The 18,320-nt window shown below is 39.2% G+C and overlaps 1 protein-coding gene across 1 annotated transcript in view; it reads right to left on the bottom strand.

The window, feature by feature from the left end:
- The window catches only part of flot1a (flotillin 1a), a 34,578-nt gene extending 25,507 nt beyond the window's left edge, over positions 1 to 9,071 (bottom strand). Inside the window, exons 1-5 of the mRNA XM_061930770.1 lie at positions 8,445 to 9,071; positions 8,306 to 8,368; positions 8,148 to 8,223; positions 4,800 to 4,890; positions 4,569 to 4,712 (exon numbers count right to left, since the gene is read on the bottom strand). Coding sequence (XP_061786754.1) covers positions 4,569 to 4,712; positions 4,800 to 4,890; positions 8,148 to 8,223; positions 8,306 to 8,348 — 354 coding nt within the window. The 5' untranslated portion in view covers positions 8,349 to 8,368; positions 8,445 to 9,071. The remainder of the gene's footprint in view (positions 1 to 4,568; positions 4,713 to 4,799; positions 4,891 to 8,147; positions 8,224 to 8,305; positions 8,369 to 8,444) is intronic.
- Positions 9,072 to 18,320: the final 9,249 nt, after the last annotated feature.

The following is an 18,320-nucleotide window of genomic DNA, read 5'->3' on the forward strand; positions in this document are numbered from 1 at the left end:
CAGTAAACGTTTGGGAACTGAGGAGACACATTTTTTAAGCTTCTCAGGTGGAATTCTTTCCCATTCTTGCTTGATGTACAGCTTAAGTCGTTCAACAGTCCGGGGGTTTTCGTTATGGTATTTTAGGCTTCATAATGCGCCACACATTTTCAATGGGAGACAGGTCTGGACTACAGGCAGGCCAGTCTAGTACCCGCACTCTTTTACTATGAAGCCACGTCGATGTAACACGTGGCTTGGCATTGTCTTGCTGAAATAAGCAGGGGCGTCCATGGTAACGTTGCTTGGATGGCAACATATGTTGCTCCAAAACCTGTATGTACCTTTCAGCATTAATGACGCCTTCACAGATGTGTAAGTTACCCATGTCTTGGGCACTAATACACCCCCATACCATCACAGATGCTGGCTTTTCAACTTTGTGCCTATAACAATCCGGATGGTTCTTTTCCAAAAACAATTTGAAATGTGGACTCGTCAGACCACAGAACACTTTTCCACTTTGTATCAGTCCATCTTAGATGAGCTCAGGCCCAGCGAAGCCGACGGCGTTTCTGGGTGTTGTTGATAAACGTTTTTTGCCTTGCATAGGAGAGTTTTAACTTGCACTTACAGATGTAGCGACCAACTGTAGTAACTGACAGTGGGTTTCTGAAGTGTTCCTGAGCCCATGTGGTGATATCCTTTACACACTGATGTCGCTTGTTGATGCAGTACAGCCTGAGGGATCGAAGGTGACGGGCTTAGCTGCTTACGTGCAGTGATTTCTCCAGATTCTCTGAACCTTTTGATGATATTACGGACTGTAGATGGTGAAATCCCTAAATTCCTTGCAATAGCTGGTTGAGAAAGGTTTTACTTAAACTGTTCAACAATTTGCTCACGCATTTGTTGACAAAGTGGTGACCCTCGCCCCATCCTTGTTTGTGAATGAGTGAGCATCTTATGGAATCTACTTGTATACCCAATCATGGCACCCACCTGTTCCCAATTAGCCTGCACACCTGTGGGATGTTCCAAATAAGAGTTTGATGAGCATTCCTATGCTTTATCTGTATTATTGCCACCTTTCCCAACTTCTTTGTCACGTGTTGCTGTCATCAAATTCTAAAGTTAATGATTATTTGCTAAAAAAAAAAGTGTATTAGTTTGAACATCAAATATGTTGTCTTTGTTGCATATTCAACTGAATATCAAATCAAATCAAATCAACTTTATTTATAGAGCACATGGGTTGAAAATGATTTGCAAATCATTGTATTCCGTTTATATTTACATCTAACACAATTTCCCAACTCATATGGAAACGGGGTTTGTATAATCGAGCAAGAACAACAAAGATGCAACAAACAGCGAAACATAAACACTAAGAGTAAAAAACAACCATTTCTTGGTAAAAATATCACAGTTCTGCAGAACTTTGTTGTAGAAATCTGCCTCTGTCTGACACTTGCATCTCAGGCTTGTTGCTGTGTAAACAAGCCCCGCCCACTCTGCCTGTGCCTCATCTGCATGGAGCAGAGCTTCCTATGGTTACTGTCGTAACCCGTATGTCACACAGAAGTGAAGAGTCTACAATTGTAATCATTTTTATAGTTTGCAAAGATCCAGCGGGCCGCCTTGAAATGTTTATTGTGTTTTAGTATGCCCAGATAGTGCAGCCAACTACCTTTTTTATGCTGTTTTGCAAGACATGTGTCACGTGACTTCAAACTTGACACCTGGTTATGAGGCAAGCTTGATTGCTTCAGTCTTAATTTACCAGAAGAGAGTCTTGCTTTTTGAAACAGCAATTTTTTCTACATTGAAATTTTTCAGCAAATAATTTTTATACACTGAAACTTTAAATACTGACTTTTTTAAAGACTGAATTTTTCAGCACAGAATTTTTATATACTGAAATTTTAAACACTGACTTTTTTTTTTAAAAACATGTGTTTTTATTCAATGAAATTGTCAGCATAATTTGATGTAAAAAAAAAATTCAGTTCACAAAATTCAAACTCAAAAAATCCAGTTACATAAATGCAGGGTAAAAAAAAAATGTGCGGAAAAAAGACACAAATTAACCTCCATACACGTGGTTTGAATGTTTCTGCACTAAATTTTTTTATACTGAAATTTTCATACATTGAATTTTAAAACACTGTATTTTAACGTAATAACAAAAATTTTTATTCAATTAAATTGTCAACGTTATTTTATGTAAAAATATAATTAAGTTCACAAAATTCAAACTCAAAAAATTCAGTCACGTAAATTCAGTGCCAAAAAAGCTTTTGTAATAAAAACACGAATTAACCTCCATACATTGCATCTACTACGAATTTGTTATCAATGTTTTAAGTGTTCCTTGTAACCTTAACCTCAAAAGTTGCAGGACTTCAACTAATATTGGAACTAATGTATTGATGTTTTACTTGTTTTATACTGCGCAGACTTAAAAGTAGATATTTTTTTTCTTTTTTTCTCTCTGTCACTCATCGAGGGTGGACGCTCCCCTTTCCTCTCCCTTATCTCTCCTGCTTGCTTCTTTGTCTTGTCTTGTCTTAACTTTTGTGTTGCCTCTTTTTGCACTGCTCTCCAAATCAACATTGGAACTATTTAACTGGCCTCAACGAAATTGACAAGATCTTGGGTTATGGGGAACATGCTTGTCGTGACGGAGCGGTTGTTGCTGGACACACGACGGACTCTTGGGAGAAGAAGGAGTGCCGCGTGCCTGGCGACCCTTTTCAGTCCAGGACGTGAAGATATCTACCTATTCGGAATTTTGACAACAGGACATCTGCTGATTGGAGTAAGCGTTGCTCTGGTTTGTCGACAAATTGGAAGTCGCTGGCAGTCTTCAAAGTACCCCAAAGCTGCCACAAATGATTGGAGGATGCGGGAAGAACTGTGGACACTTGTGATTTTGGATCACATCGGAATGTCTGCCCTGCAGGTTTGAGGACCAGTCATAGACAATTTAGAGAGAAAAGCAAATTTTATTTTCACTCGCATACAAAACATTCTAACTTGGATTGTTTCCCTGGCTTCGAGACTCTTCCGAAGGACAGTGCAGCGAAGACACAACAAACTCCCTTCTTGTCTCTCATCGACACACACCTGTTGTTGTTGACTTTGGACTAGCGACTGCACGACATCAAGGCCGCGGAACAGAGACACACTGCAGGCTTACACACAAACATGCATCCACAAAAATATACGGCACACATACATACCCCACTCCCCCCATTCCAACGCCCTTGACGCAAATCCCATAGGGGTGATGAAAGGATGGTCAGCGCCTGAGAGCTGCGGCCTACCACCATGACCCCGCACTCCCTTCCCTCTGTTGCTAGATATCTCGAGATGTACAGTATGTTGTAATATGTATATGTGCTTTGCTATGGAGGTTTTTTCCCACTCCAGACTGGGCCCCCTTAGGAGCCCAGTCTAGATTGTATTTTTTTTACTCATCCTTCCCCAGCGTTTTACCTTTTTCCCTATCTTTTACGGGGCGCCTCGTGGCGACCCATCAGCGTTCCTGTTCTGTAACCCTGTACAGTTTGTGTGTCTAATCTTAAACGAGTTTGTGCTGAAAACAAAGTTTCGTTGTACTTGTGCAATGACAATAAAGACCTACCCTGTCCTATCCTATCCTAGACACTAGATAGCAGTAAAAGCACATACTTACTGTCCGATTACTGTATTGTTTTATACTATTAAAAGTAATAATAGTAAAGTTCATAATAATAATAAGAAACACCACCGAAAGCTTCCTTATTTTAGGCTTGAAAAGGTGTTTGTCGATCTCAAACATTCATTTATGTTCCAATGCAGTTAATTTGCACATCAAGAGCATTTGTGAACTGATGAGAGCGATCAAAAGCTCTATTTTTTGTTGGTAAATGAGAGACAATGAAAGATTATCATCACACTTCAACATCTGTAGCATGTAAATTTCAGCATTTCTGTACCTAATTTTTCCACTCTGCATAAGTAAGTAGATGTTAAATAAATACATGTAAACTAGGGAGTCAATGTATATATGCCCAGAAAGCTTAGCTCTGTAGACAGGGTCAGGAAGTATTTCTGAGCTACAAAGCGGAGAGAAGGCAGGATCTGCCCAACTTCCAGACGACCTCTTTTTGAACCTCCTTTACAACTGTTTTACAAACCTCTTTTTGAACTCTTTTACGACCTTTTCTGTGAACTGTTTACGACCTTTTCTTTTGAACTGTTGTAATCAAAGGCGATGGCTGTTTACGACCTCGTCCCTTAGAAGCAGCTGTTGTCATGTGGTCAGAGAAAGTCCAAATAAAGGGGGAGGCGTACAATCTTTTGGCAGAGCGTAATGACACTGTACAAGGGTACAGATGTCCAAGCGTCTCTCCTCAAATTGAGCCAAATTGAATTCTGTCTCTGTTTAATTCTTTGCTTCTTGTCTTGTTTAATAGATGTCATCAGTGTTTGAACCTGACAGAATGCATTTTAAAATTCACTTTTACCCGTAAAGAAACATTTACAGACATACAGTTAACAGTATTGTACTTACAAAAACTTGTGGTTCACAAAACATTCACCTCCACAGTCAGGTGTGCTATGATGGCCCTCTGGTGCCCCTCCAGCGTCTCCAAGGCGATCTGCGCTATCTCCGCCTCCGACTTCCCCATGAACATCTGGCAGGCAGCGGCCAACATCTGCTTATTCTGACCCTGGATCTTCATCTGCGGTTGGAAGAAAGAAAGGCTTTTAATGTCGGCGAGGCGCCCCACGTGCAGAGTCTCCTCGATCCCAGGTGGACTTCCGCTGACCTGCGCGATGCCCGTGACGGAGACGGGCACGCCGTGGCGCGTGTACACCTTGTCGCTCTTCACGTTCAGCGTCAGAGTGTTGAGGGAGATCCTGGCAAAGATCCATGAGCAACAGATTAAAAGTAAAATTATGCAATGACCTCGAAAGTATCGGTATTTGTATCAGAAAGAGTGGCACTATACAGTACTGTCTTTACGTGGAATCAAATTGATACCAGATTAAAAGTTTCCCCCGTTTTTCGTACATCGGCTCGGTTAACGCACGGCTGAACGTGTAAAAAACTGTCAAGGAAGTGCATGTGTTGGTGATTCAGTCTCTGTGCTTTTTTTTAATGTAGTATGACTGCAAAATAATCTACAATGGGGCCAAATAAAGTTGTGAGTGGAAGCCCTTTAATAAAGAAGTTGAGAAACACTACTGAATTACAGAAATAGTTATTCAAGAGTCTTCAATTAAGGTAAAAGTGATGTGAAATGTTAATTTCATACATTATCTGTATCAGGGGTGTCAAACGTACGGCCCGAGGGCCGGATCAGGCCCGCAAACAGGTTTTATCTGGCCCGCGGGATGAGTTTGCTAAGTATAAAAATTAACCTGAAACTTTTGAATGAAAAAAAAACAGCTATAGCAATAGCAATTCTTTGTATCTTTGTAGATGATGCTACATATGTACAAAATAAACCACATCAGTCTACGAAAATTATCAAACGACATAAGTAACATACTGTAATTTGATGTTTGTATTGTTTTTTTTATCTTGATAGATTTAAAATTAATGATAATATTTCTGAATAATAATTTATTCAGAAAATATAAATCACGACAAATAAATATAGAATACTATTAACCGCAACATGTAAGTGTAAAAAAACCTTAACGACATTATGAGTTGTACAATTTCAGAATGTGCTTGTTCTAAAAAAACAATCTGAAGTTGTCTTTATTTTTAAGTTGTCGTGCCATGATTTTACCAGTCCGGCCCACTTGGGAGTAGATTTTTCTCCATGTGGCCCCCGATCTTAAATGAATTTGACACCCCTGATCTATATGTATTAAAAGTCTGGTAGTAATATGATACATTTACTCGGATACATTTACAAGAGTAAATATTACGACAAATTGTACTTGTCGGAGTGGTTTCAATACAACCTACTTATTACTTTCACTACAGTATTTTTTGCTAAGAAGAAACCCTATGTTTACTTTGTTACACGGAGTTTCATTGCCATGGCTTCATTTATTTATATCATCATTGCTGCTTGAAAAGAGGTATTAAATTGGCTTGTGAGAGACTTACCATGAATTGATTAACGTGGACCCCGACTAAAACAAGTTGAAAAACTTATTTGGGTGCTACCATTTAGTGGTCAATTGTACGGAATATGTACTGTACTGTGCAATCTACTAATAAAAGTTTCAATCAATCAATCAATCAATCAAAAAACTTCTTCCAGCGGGCAAGGTCACGTGACTCTGTTTCACCAATCCGAGCACAAGCACTAGTGACGTTCGACTCCATTTCACCAATCATGCGAAACCCGGCAGTCACATGACCGCACTGTTGGGCTCACACTGTAAAAAGTGACATGACGTCAGAGTAGGGCACATACCTATTCGATGTTTACTTACAAACAAATCCTCTAACAACCAAAAAGCTGTGAAAACGATGATGCTGTGTTCCAATTTAAATTATTTACTGAACTTGTGTGAGCCTATGGCTTTGCACTTTGTTATATATATATATATATATATATATATATATATATATATATATATATATATATATATATATATATATATATACCGGTATATATATATATATATATATATATATATATATATATATATATATAGATATACTGTATATATTTTGCATTCTATTTTAGTTACTTTATTGAGTTTACAATCCCCCTAACTGTTTTGTACTGTTTTTGTACTTATTTTGATTAGTATTATTTCTCAATTATTTGTAAATGTTGATATTTAAAAATAAAGGTTTATAAAATTAAAAAAATTTTTTTTAAATTAATTAAAAAAAAAAAAAAGTTTACTTACAAACTATATAAAAATAATTGTCATATATATATATATATATATATATATATATATATATATTTCTATTTTAGTTACTTTATTGAATTTACAACCCCCTGGCGCTGGGGTTCCCTCAATCATCAGGAGAAATCTCCTGATGATTGAGGGAACCCCTCATGAAACAGGCCTGTAGAGATGAAGTAGTCTTGTGATTTTTTCCACATATACATATATTGCGCTCTACCACGGTATCGAGCACTATTTTTTGGATAATCTTATTAAGACATATATATATATATATACATATACATATACACATATACATATATATAAATATATATATATACATATATATATACATATATATATATATATATATATATATATATATATATATATATATATATATATATATATATATATTGCATTCTATTTTAGTTACTTTATTGAGTTTGCAACCCCATGGCGCTGTTTTGTACTGTTTTTGTACTTATTTTGATTATTATTATTTCTCAATTGTTTGTAAATGTTGATATTTAAAAATAAAGGTTTCCATCCATCCATCCATTTTCTACCGCTTATTCCCTTCGGGGTCGCGGGGGGCGCTGGAGCCTATCTCAGCTACAATCGGGCGGAAGGCGGGGTACACCCTGGACAAGTAAAATAAAGGTTTATAAAATTAAAAATATATATTTTTTATTAATTTTAAAAATAATGTTTACTTAAAAACTATATAAAAATATTTGTATATTTTAATTTTTAAAATACTTAAATAAAAATAAATAAATAAATTAATAAAAATTTAAATTAAAAAAAAAATATATATATATAAAGTTAAAGTACCAATGATTGTCACAGCCACACTCGGTGTGGCGAAATTATTCTCTGCATTTGACCCATCGCCCTTGATCACCCCCCTGGGAGGTGAGGGGAGCAGTGAGCAGCAGCGGTGGCCCCGCCAGAAAATCATTTTTGGTGAATTAACCCCCAATTCCAACCCTTGATGCTGAGTGCCAAGCAGGGAGGTAATGGGTCCCATTTTTATAGTCTTTGGTATGACTCGGCCGGGGTTTGAACTCACGACCCACCGATCTCAGGGCGGACACTCTATCCACTAGGTATATATATTATTGTAGAAATATTTACATTTTAGCTTAGAAGAATTCAACTGCCAACTAGAAAAAACATGTAATGTATATTTTGTTTTAGCTGCCTATATGCTAACATTAGCCATGTTATACCATCATAAGTGAAAGTAAAAGGTGCATATCTTGTGGCACATCTCTCGCATGCGCACATGCACACACACGTACCTCTGTAACTGCTGCACGCAAGGGATGACGAAGACTCGGCCTCCAGCGATCATCAGCGGAGGAGAGCGACAGAATCCTGGGAAGGAGGAGAGGGCACATGCCGTTTTGACTACACCACCATCCACCCTGTGACAAGACGCTATGAGTCAGCATTCTACCTGACACCACCATAGCTTCGTTGGGCCCACAGGTGTAGAACATGTCTGCTGATGCTCTGCAGCCTGACAAACACACACATTAGACAGGAATTATCGAGTGGAATTATCATCCAGACAAAAACAAATGACAATGATTCACCAGCGAGGCGAAGAGGACCAGGCTCGAGACGACCGCCGATGGATGAGGACTGCTCGGACGGCTCCTCGCACGGATCAAGTGGTCCAGAACCAGTGAAGAAAGTGGCAGAAATAACGGTGTTTTTTGTTCAAAACGCGGTAAAAAAACAATGGCAGGTGACGTTTATTGCATACAGACGAGAGCAGCTCCGCGCTTTTAAAGGAGGACACCCGACCTTTTTGACTGTGCTTTGCTGTCCTCTAGTGGCCAGATTAGGAGCTACAACAACAATACACATTCCAAGCAGGAATATGCATGCCTGACCAGAAACATGATGTTGCATCAAACTGTTTGATGCAACATCATGTAATTTTAATTTTACATTTTGCATGTTTTTGGCGGTGGGAGGAAGCCGGAGTACCCGGAGGGAACCCACGCAGTCAAGGGGAGAACATGCTAAATCCACACAGAAAGCCCAGGATTGAACTCAGGACTACTCAGGACTAGGGATGTCCGATGATGGCTTTTTGCCGATATCCGATATTGTCCAACTCTTTAATTACCGATATCGATATATATACAGTCGTGGAATTAACACATTATTATGCCTAATTTGGACAACCAGGTATGGTGAAGATAAAGTTCTTTTTTTTTTTAATTATAAAATAAAATAAGGTAAATAAATTAAAAACATTTTCTTGAATAAAAAAGTAAGTAAACCAATATAAAAACAGTTACATAGAAACTAGTAAATAATGAAAATGAGTAAAATGAACTGTTAAAGGTTAGTACTATTAGTGGACCAGCAGCACGCACAATCCTGTGTGCTTACGGACTGTATCCCTTGCAGACTGTATTGATATATATTGATATATAATGTAAGAACCAGAATATTAATAACAGAAAGAAACAACCCTTTTGTGTGAATGAGTGTAAATGGGGGAGGGAGGTTTTTGGGTTGGTGCACTAATTGTAAGTGTATCTTGTGTTTTTTATGTTGATTTAATTTAAAAAACAACAACAAAAAAACGATACCGATAATTTCCGATATTACATTTTTAAGCATTTATCGGCAGGCCGATATTATCGGACATCTCTACTCAGGACCGCCGTATTGTGAGGCACATGCACTAACCCCTGTTTCATCTTGCTGCCTAAGGGCCACCTTTTAACACATAATCAATGACCTCACTAATTGAACTCAACATTGCTGTTTTTTAACACGCCCTTTTAATTTAATTTAAATACACAATTTGTGTATTTGTGCACATATGTTTTTGCCTCAATCATAGCCAAGAAGATGTGCATAGATTAAAAATGTAATTTCCGGTAAGTGCGTAACGACCATCATTGATTTAGGTCGGACATAACTCCCGCCCCAGTGAGTCCAGTCATCATCATCATCGGCGGTCACTCGAAACGAGTATGACGATTCTCCTGGTAGGAGTGTATCCCTTTATGGAGGATACCTGTGCGTGACTTTGTTTAACGTGGGGAGACTGGTGCACAGACAGTCACCACACGATCCTTGACAGATCCGGGTCAGGGTCCAGTGGCAGTCCAAGACGACTTCATCCGCCATCCCAGCCATTGTGACGCTCCATAGGGTTAGCAATCATCCTCCGCCTGTTCCACCATTGAGGTCTTCTCCGTATCCCTGGCTAGGGGGCAATCAGGTGCTAGGCCTTTGCCAAGGGCCACCTGGGGTAACAGTAGTAAAGGGGTTAACCTCCTAGTGCCCCAAGACCCCATAGAGGAGCCTCCACTGCCGGATGCACTTTAACGTCATGCCCAGGACAGTGAGTCCAGTACGCAGTGTACATAGTATACACATTTAAGTGCAAATATGTGATATTTTAAGTTATCCTCATCTGCCAGTGTGTGTTTTGGTCATTAATATTTGTGTCATGAATAATAGGAATTGAAAATGAACAACAAAAAAAGATTGGTTTGTTAGAATTTTATTTTGATATCCAAAAAAAACCAACAAAGCGTTCTTCTATTTCAGTGTCAAAAAGCAATAACCAGATGTAAAAAAAAAATGGTTTGATTTCCATTTCATATTTCATCCATCCATCCATTTTTCTACCGCTTGTCCCTTTTTGGGGTTGCGGGGGGTGCTGGAGCCTATCTCAGCTGCATTTCGTATAACAAAAAAATAATCAGTCAGCCGAAACGCAAAAAACGTTTTCATATTACAAGAACCGGAACTGGAAATCGCTATTTAAAGACAACACATGGGACAGACATGAACGATCACGGCCATAGACATCTTATAAGTAGACGCAGCATCGAGCGCTACTGCCTACTGGCACTGACGAGACGCGGGGCCGCCATCTTGGAGAGGTGATCCGCTCCACTCAGTGCAATTCATTTGACAGGAGCAATGAACTGTCAGCGCATTTAATTCATCTTACCTCACTGAATACCACTGATTTCCACACAGTTCTTTCTTATACGTGTAGCTATGATAAAGGACACATGTTTTGGTGTGTTTTATTATTCATAGTTTGCTTAACAGTAATACAAAATTCTTATATGCTATTAGTGACCAGACGTCCGAGATCAAAACTGTGAATATAATCCCAGAGAAGGGGGAAAAAAAACGGTCAGCTATTTTTAAATTCAAGAAACAATATGATTAGATTATATATACATGCGTATATCCTACATAAACAATGTATGAATACATTAGATATCTATACATCTTAGACTGCATCTCTGTTGCTGCAGCAGCAGAGAGTTTATTCTGTCTTGACAATTTGTATTGATATTTTGTATTACATTCTTCCCTTAAATGATAATGTTTACAGTGATTGTTTTATATGTATTTTTTAGATAAAAGCGTCTGACAAATACTTAAACATAAACATATATAAACACCTGAAAGTCTTTATATCAGCTAAAACCACCAATCTGTTTCACTGGATTCAGAATAAAACCAAATTATGTCTTACCCAACAATGTTAGTATTTGAATATTGTTACCTGAAGACTTATTCCTGGTTACAATTATACTGTTAAGAAAGTATTGTCTTATATTTTGCCTAAAATGAGAATGCATCATAATCAGTGGCGGCTGGTGAATTTTGTTTTAGGTGGGGCTGAAAGTTTGTAAACCAAACCCCTGTAGGAGGATCATCCTCCCCCAGAAGATTTCTTTGTGATTTTCACATACAAATGAAGCATTCTGGTGCATTCTGACAAAATAATGAAGACAAAATACAACATTTCATAGGTTTGCAGAGAACTATACAGGTAAAAGCCAGTAAATTAGAATATTTTGAAAAACTTGATTTATTTCAGTAATTGCATTCAAAAGGTGTAACTTGTACATTATATTTATTCATTGCACACAGACTGATGCATTCAAATGTTTATTTCATTTAATTTTGATGTTTTGAAGTGGCAACAAATGAAAATCCAAAATTCCGTGTGTCACAAAATTAGAATATTACTTAAGGCTAATACAAAAAAGGGATTTTTAGAAATGTTGGCCAACTGAAAAGTATGAAAATGAAAAATATGAGCATGTACAATACTCAATACTTGGTTGGAGCTCCTTTTGCCTCAATTACTGCGTTAATGCGGCGTGGCATGGAGTCGATGAGTTTCTGGCACTGCTCAGGTGTTATGAGAGCCCAGGTTGCTCTGATAGTGGCCTTCAACTCTTCTGCGTTTTTGGGTCTGGCATTCTGCATCTTCCTTTTCACAATACCCCACAGATTTTCTATGGGGCTAAGGTCAGGGGAGTTGGCGGGCCAATTTAGAACAGAAATACCATGGTCCGTAAACCAGGCACGGGTAGATTTTGCGCTGTGTGCAGGCGCCAAGTCCTGTTGGAACTTGAAATCTCCATCTCCATAGAGCAGGTCAGCAGCAGGAAGCATGAAGTGCTCTAAAACTTGCTGGTAGACGGCTGCGTTGACCCTGGATCTCAGGAAACAGAGTGGACCGACACCAGCAGATGACATGGCACCCCAAACCATCACTGATGGTGGAAACTTTACACTAGACTTCAGGCAACGTGGATCCTGTGCCTCTCCTGTCTTCCTCCAGACTCTGGGACCTCGATTTCCAAAGGAAATGCAAAATTTGCTTTCGTCAGAAAACATGACTTTGGACCACTCAGCAGCAGTCCAGCTGGTGTCGGTCCACTCTGTTTCCTGAGATCCAGGGTCAACGCAGCCGTCTACCAGCAAGTTTTAGAGCACTTCATGCTTCCTGCTGCTGACCTGCTCTATGGAGATGGAGATTTCAAGTTCCAACAGGACTTGGCGCCTGCACACAGCGCAAAATCTACCCGTGCCTGGTTTACGGACCATGGTATTTCTGTTCTAAATTGGCCCGCCAACTCCCCTGACCTTAGCCCCATAGAAAATCTGTGGGGTATTGTGAAAAGGAAGATGCAGAATGCCAGACCCAAAAACGCAGAAAAGTTGAAGGCCACTATCAGAGCAACCTGGGCTCTCATAACACCTGAGCAGTGCCAGAAACTCATCGACTCCATGCCACGCCGCATTAACGCAGTAATTGAGGCAAAAGGAGCTCCAACCAATTATTGAGTATTGTACATGCTCATATTTTTCATTTTCATACTTTTCAGTTGGCCAACATTTCTAAAAATCCCTTTTTTGTATTAGCCTTAAGTAATATTCTAATTTTGTGACACACGGAATTTTGGATTTTCATTTGTTGCCACTTCAAATCATCAAAATTAAATGAAATAAACATTTGAATGCATCAGTCTGTGTGCAATGAATAAATATAATGTACAAGTTACACCTTTTGAATGCAATTACTGAAATAAATCAAGCTTTTCAAAATATTCTAATTTACTGGTTTTTACCTGTATACAATATGCACACTGAAGGCATGATGCCACCATAGTTTTGCAGAGAACTATATACTATATACTATATATATATATATATATATATATATATATATATATATATATATATATATATATATATATTGTATATATGTATTGAATATAAATTTCTCAACTCTGTGGTAATATTCTTTTCAAAAAATACAACCAATAGTACGTTAATGTTAAATCTTAATTGTGAAAAATAATCCCCCGATTCCTATTTTCAACAGTCAGCTCATTTGAGCAGGAAAACGCTGAACACCTTCCCGGCATCTTTGTTTTCTACCTGTCAACTGTCAGTTTAGGCTGCTCGCCGGCTCCTCGTCACCACTTCAAGATGGCGGCCCAATTTCTCACGTCACAGCAGCCAATGCTGCGTCTACTTATAAGATGTCTATGATCACGGCCGCCATCTTGAGCAGGAGTAAGCCGCGTGAGACAGGGGTCTATAAATGATTAAAATCACCATAACTCACTGAATTTTTCAACCGATTTTTTTCAAACCGTTTGGTTTATTATAAATGACAGACACGTACTTTACAAAATATTTTAATTGAGCTACAGGTTTTCATACATAAATAAAGAGACATTGTGAAAGAGTGTGCAATATTAATAAAAACGTATTTGCATATCAAAAGAAAACAATGGTATACAATAACTAATGTACTTATTAGAAAAAAATAGTACCAAAAGGTACTATAAGAATGAAAATAAATAAAACAAGATAGGTAAAGGAAGTCTGTGCGTGAGATAACGCGGTATGAGATTCTATATGTACTGCAAATTAGTGCTGAATATAATATCGTTTTTGACACTTCTGATAAAGTATTACTTGTACCTAAAATAAAGAAAATACAATATGATAAAATGATATATATTAATGTAATATAGATTTCAACTCTTATCTGAAAGTGAACTGTAGTGACAGGAACAGTGGATAGTTATGTTCATAATATCAGTGTTTTTAAAAAGATGAGTAAACCTTCAAAATTCTTCAAGTAATTTGTATTTCAATGAACACAAATGCAAGAAAATTGGAAAAAGTAATTTACAGAAAGTCAAGAAATATGTAAAACAAAAATAGCAGTGTTGACACCTTGCTTTACAAACTCAAAGATGTACTGTATGAGATGCTTAAAGATTCAACTTTGCTGAGAATCATAAACTAATATTTGATTGCATAACCACGGTTTCACATCTGTAGTACATGGAGTCATACTTGCCAACCCTCCCGATTTTCCTGGGAGACTCCCGAATTTCAGTGCCCCTCCCGAAAATCTACCGGAGCAAGCATTCTCCCGAATTTCTCACAATTTTCCACCCGGACAACAATATTGGGGGCGTGTCTTAAAGGCACTGCCTTCAGCGTCCTCTTTAACCCGTTGTCACGTCCGCTTTTCCTCCATTCTAACAGCGTGCCGGCCCAGGCACATATCATATGCGGTTTTAACACACACTTAAGTGAATGCATGTCAAACTTGATCAATAGCCATACAGGTCACACTGAGGGTGGCCGTATAAACAACTTTAACACTGTTACAAATATGCGCCACACCAAACAAGAATGACAAACACATTTCCGGAGAACATCCGCACTGTAACACAACAGAACAAATACCCAGAACCCCTTGCAGCACTAACTCTTCCGGGGCGCTACAATATACACGCCCCTGGTACCACCAAACCCCGCCCACCCATCTCCCGAATTCGGAGGTCTCAAGGTTGGCAAGTATGCATGGAGTCGACCAACTTCTAGCACTGGTCAACAGGTATTGCAGCCCAGGACAATTGTACTATGTTCCGAAATTCCTCTGCATTTCTTAGTTATGGCTCATGAACAGCATTTTTTTAATGTCAGCCCATGGGATTAAGGTCCGAGCATTGTTAAGTCAAAGCTAAAGTACCAATGATTGTCACACACACACTAGGTGTGGCGAAATTATTCTCTGCATTTGACCAATCACCCTTGATCACCCCCTGGGAGGTGAGGGGAGCAGTGGGCAGCAGCAGCGGTGGCCGTGTTGGCCACTCCATTACTGTTTGTCTGGAACTATGATTTTGCTTGCTTGCTGGTGTGTTTGAGGTCATTGTCTTGTTGAAACACCCATTTCAAAAGGAATTTCCTCTTCAGCATACGGCAACATGATGTATTCTAGTATTCTGATGTACTCAAACCGATGCATGAACCCTGGTGTGCTAAAATAGAATAAATAGAATCAACACCATAGTAAGAGAAACACCCCCATATCGTGATGCTTGCACCACCATGCTTCACCGTCTTCACGCTTGACTACAGTGTTTGCAGGACATCTGACAAACTGTCTGTCGCCCTTAGACCCCTCCCCCAAAATACCAGTATTACTCACATCAGTTCACAAAATGTTAGGCCATTTCTTTTTAGGCCAGTCAATGTGTTCTTTGGCAAATTGTAACCACTTCAGCGCATGTTTTTTTTTTTTTAACGATGGGACTTTGCAGGGTCTTCTTGCTAATTGTTACAGTACTCACAGGCAATCTTAGATCTTCTTTGATCCTCCTGGAGCTGATTATTGGCTGCAGGGCCGGCCCGTGGCATAGGCCGTATAGGCAAATGCTAAGGGCGCCGTCCATCAGGGGGCGCCACGCCAGTGCCACAAATGTTGGAGAAAAAAAAAAAAAAGTTGGTACTATTATTTCTAAATACAAAAAAATAATCCCACGTTAATTAAAATGCAAAGTAAAGCCTATATAATAGAAATATTATTTGTTACAACATTACGCCCCCCCCGCCCCCTCCCTTCCCGTATCATGACTCTTTTTGGACGTCACCACATCAAAAAATCAACACAAGATGTCAAAACGGCCAAAACTGTCAGGTGCCCAGGGAAGAAAAAAGAGAAAAGAAGAGGAGGAGAAACGAGAAAAAGACAAGAGGTAGCAGGTAGGTAACGTTAGCCTACATGAAATTATTTGTCTGTTACAGAATGTGATAGTAACCTGGCTTTTTAGCATTAAGCTAATGTTACATGATTCGGCAATTGCTAATCAATAAATAGCTAGTTCTGTTTTAACGTCGGGTTAATATTGTGGAGGGGGCTAAATTGTTATGGAAAATAATAATGTAACGTTAGGTAATTACAGTACTCCCACCTTACATTCCATTTGTATTAGATCTTTTAAGCAGGTGTTTTTTGTTTACATTGTTATTGCCTTCTGGTTAGCTAATGTTTGCCCTGCAGGTAATAGTCACTTTTCCACCCCTTTATATATTAGGTATAGTTGTAAGCCTAGTTGTTAAAGTGCACATCATTAATGTAAATTAAGCAATATGTATGTAAAAAATATTGTATTTCATATATTCATTTTTTATTTTTTGCATTCATTTATTTATTCATATTTTTTTTATCTTGTTAACTATTCTGATTGTTAATTTGCTTTCTTTAAGTAAAAAAAAGGTCAAAGACAAAGCTATTCGGTTTCTTGTGAGTATATACACTTCACTGCCGATGTGGGGGGGCGCCACCTAAAATCTTGCCTAGGGCGCCAGATTGGTTAGGGCCGGGCCTGATTGGCTGAGCCTTTTTCATTTTCATTATTCTCCGATCCATTGGAATGGTCGTTTTTTCCTTTTTTTCTCCTCGCCTTTCTGGTTTTGGCTGCCACGTCAAAGCATTTGATATAATTTTTGCTGAACAGCGAATAATTTTCTACACTTCTTTAGGTTTTTCTCTCTTTTATTAATTTCTTAATCAAATAACTCTTCTTCTGAACAATGTCTTGAACGACCCATTTTACTGTGTTTTTCAAGGACAACTGCACAGCCAGCATATGCAGCATCAATTGCCTGCATCCAGGGGTCGGGAACCTTTTTGGCTGAGAGAGCCATGAAAGTCAAATATTTTAAAATGTATTTCCGTGAGAGCCATATCATATTTTTTAACACTGAATACAACTAAATGCAGGCAACACGGTGAGGGTTAGTGCATGTGCCTCACAATACGAAGGTCCGGGGTTCGATCCTGCGCTCGGGATCTTTCTGTGTGGAGTTTGCATGTTCTCCCCGTGACTGCGTGGGTTCCCTCCGGGTACTCCGGCTTCCTCCCACCTCCAAAGACATGCACCTGGGGATAGGTTGATTGGCAACACTAAATTGGCCCGAGTGTGAGAATGTGAGTGTGAGTGTTGTCTGTCTGTGTTGGACCTGTGATGAGGTGGCGACCTATCCAGGGTGTACCCCGCCTACTGCCCGACTGCAGCTGAGATAGGCTCCAGCGACCCCCCGTGACCCCAGAAAGGGACAAGCGGTAGAAAATGGATGGATGGATGACAACTAAATGCGTGCTTTTTTAAGTAAGACCAACATTTTTAGAGCATAATAAGTCTCTAATTATTTTTAATAACATTGTTATTTCTTGAACAGGTGCGGTAGAAAACGGATGGATGGGTTAAAATGCATGAGAATGTTTTATATTTTGAACGTTATTTTTAACATTGTTCATTACTTATCGTGTTAAGCAATGTCAGCTAAGATTAATCTGAGAGCCAGATGCAGTCATCAAAAGAGCCACATCTGGCTCTAGAGCCATAGGTTCCCTAACCCTGCCTTGATCCCTAAATAAGGGCCACCTTTTAACACATAATCAATGACCTCACTAATTAAACTCAACATTGCTGGGTTTTTGGGGGGGGGCAGCAAGGTGGAACAGGGGTTAGTGCATGTGCCTCACAATACGAAGGTCCTGAGTAGTCCCGAGTTCAATCCCGGGCTCGGGATCTTTCTGTGTGGAGTTTGCATGTTCTCCCCATGACTGCGTGGGTTCCCTCCGGGTACTCCGGCTTCCTCCCACCTCCAAAGACATGCACCTGGGGATAGGTTGATTGGCAACACTTAATTGGCCCTAGTGTGTGAATGTGAGTGTGAATGTTGTCTGCCTATCTGTGTTGGACCTGTGATGGGGTGGCGACTTGTCCAGGGTGTACCCCGCCTTCCGCCCGAATGTAGGCTCCAGCGTCCCCCGCTACCCCGAAGGGAATAAGCGGTAG

The sequence above is a fragment of the Nerophis lumbriciformis genome, linkage group LG37 (genome assembly GCF_033978685.3).
Source record: "Nerophis lumbriciformis linkage group LG37, RoL_Nlum_v2.1, whole genome shotgun sequence".
Lineage (NCBI taxonomy): Eukaryota > Metazoa > Chordata > Actinopteri > Syngnathiformes > Syngnathidae > Nerophis > Nerophis lumbriciformis.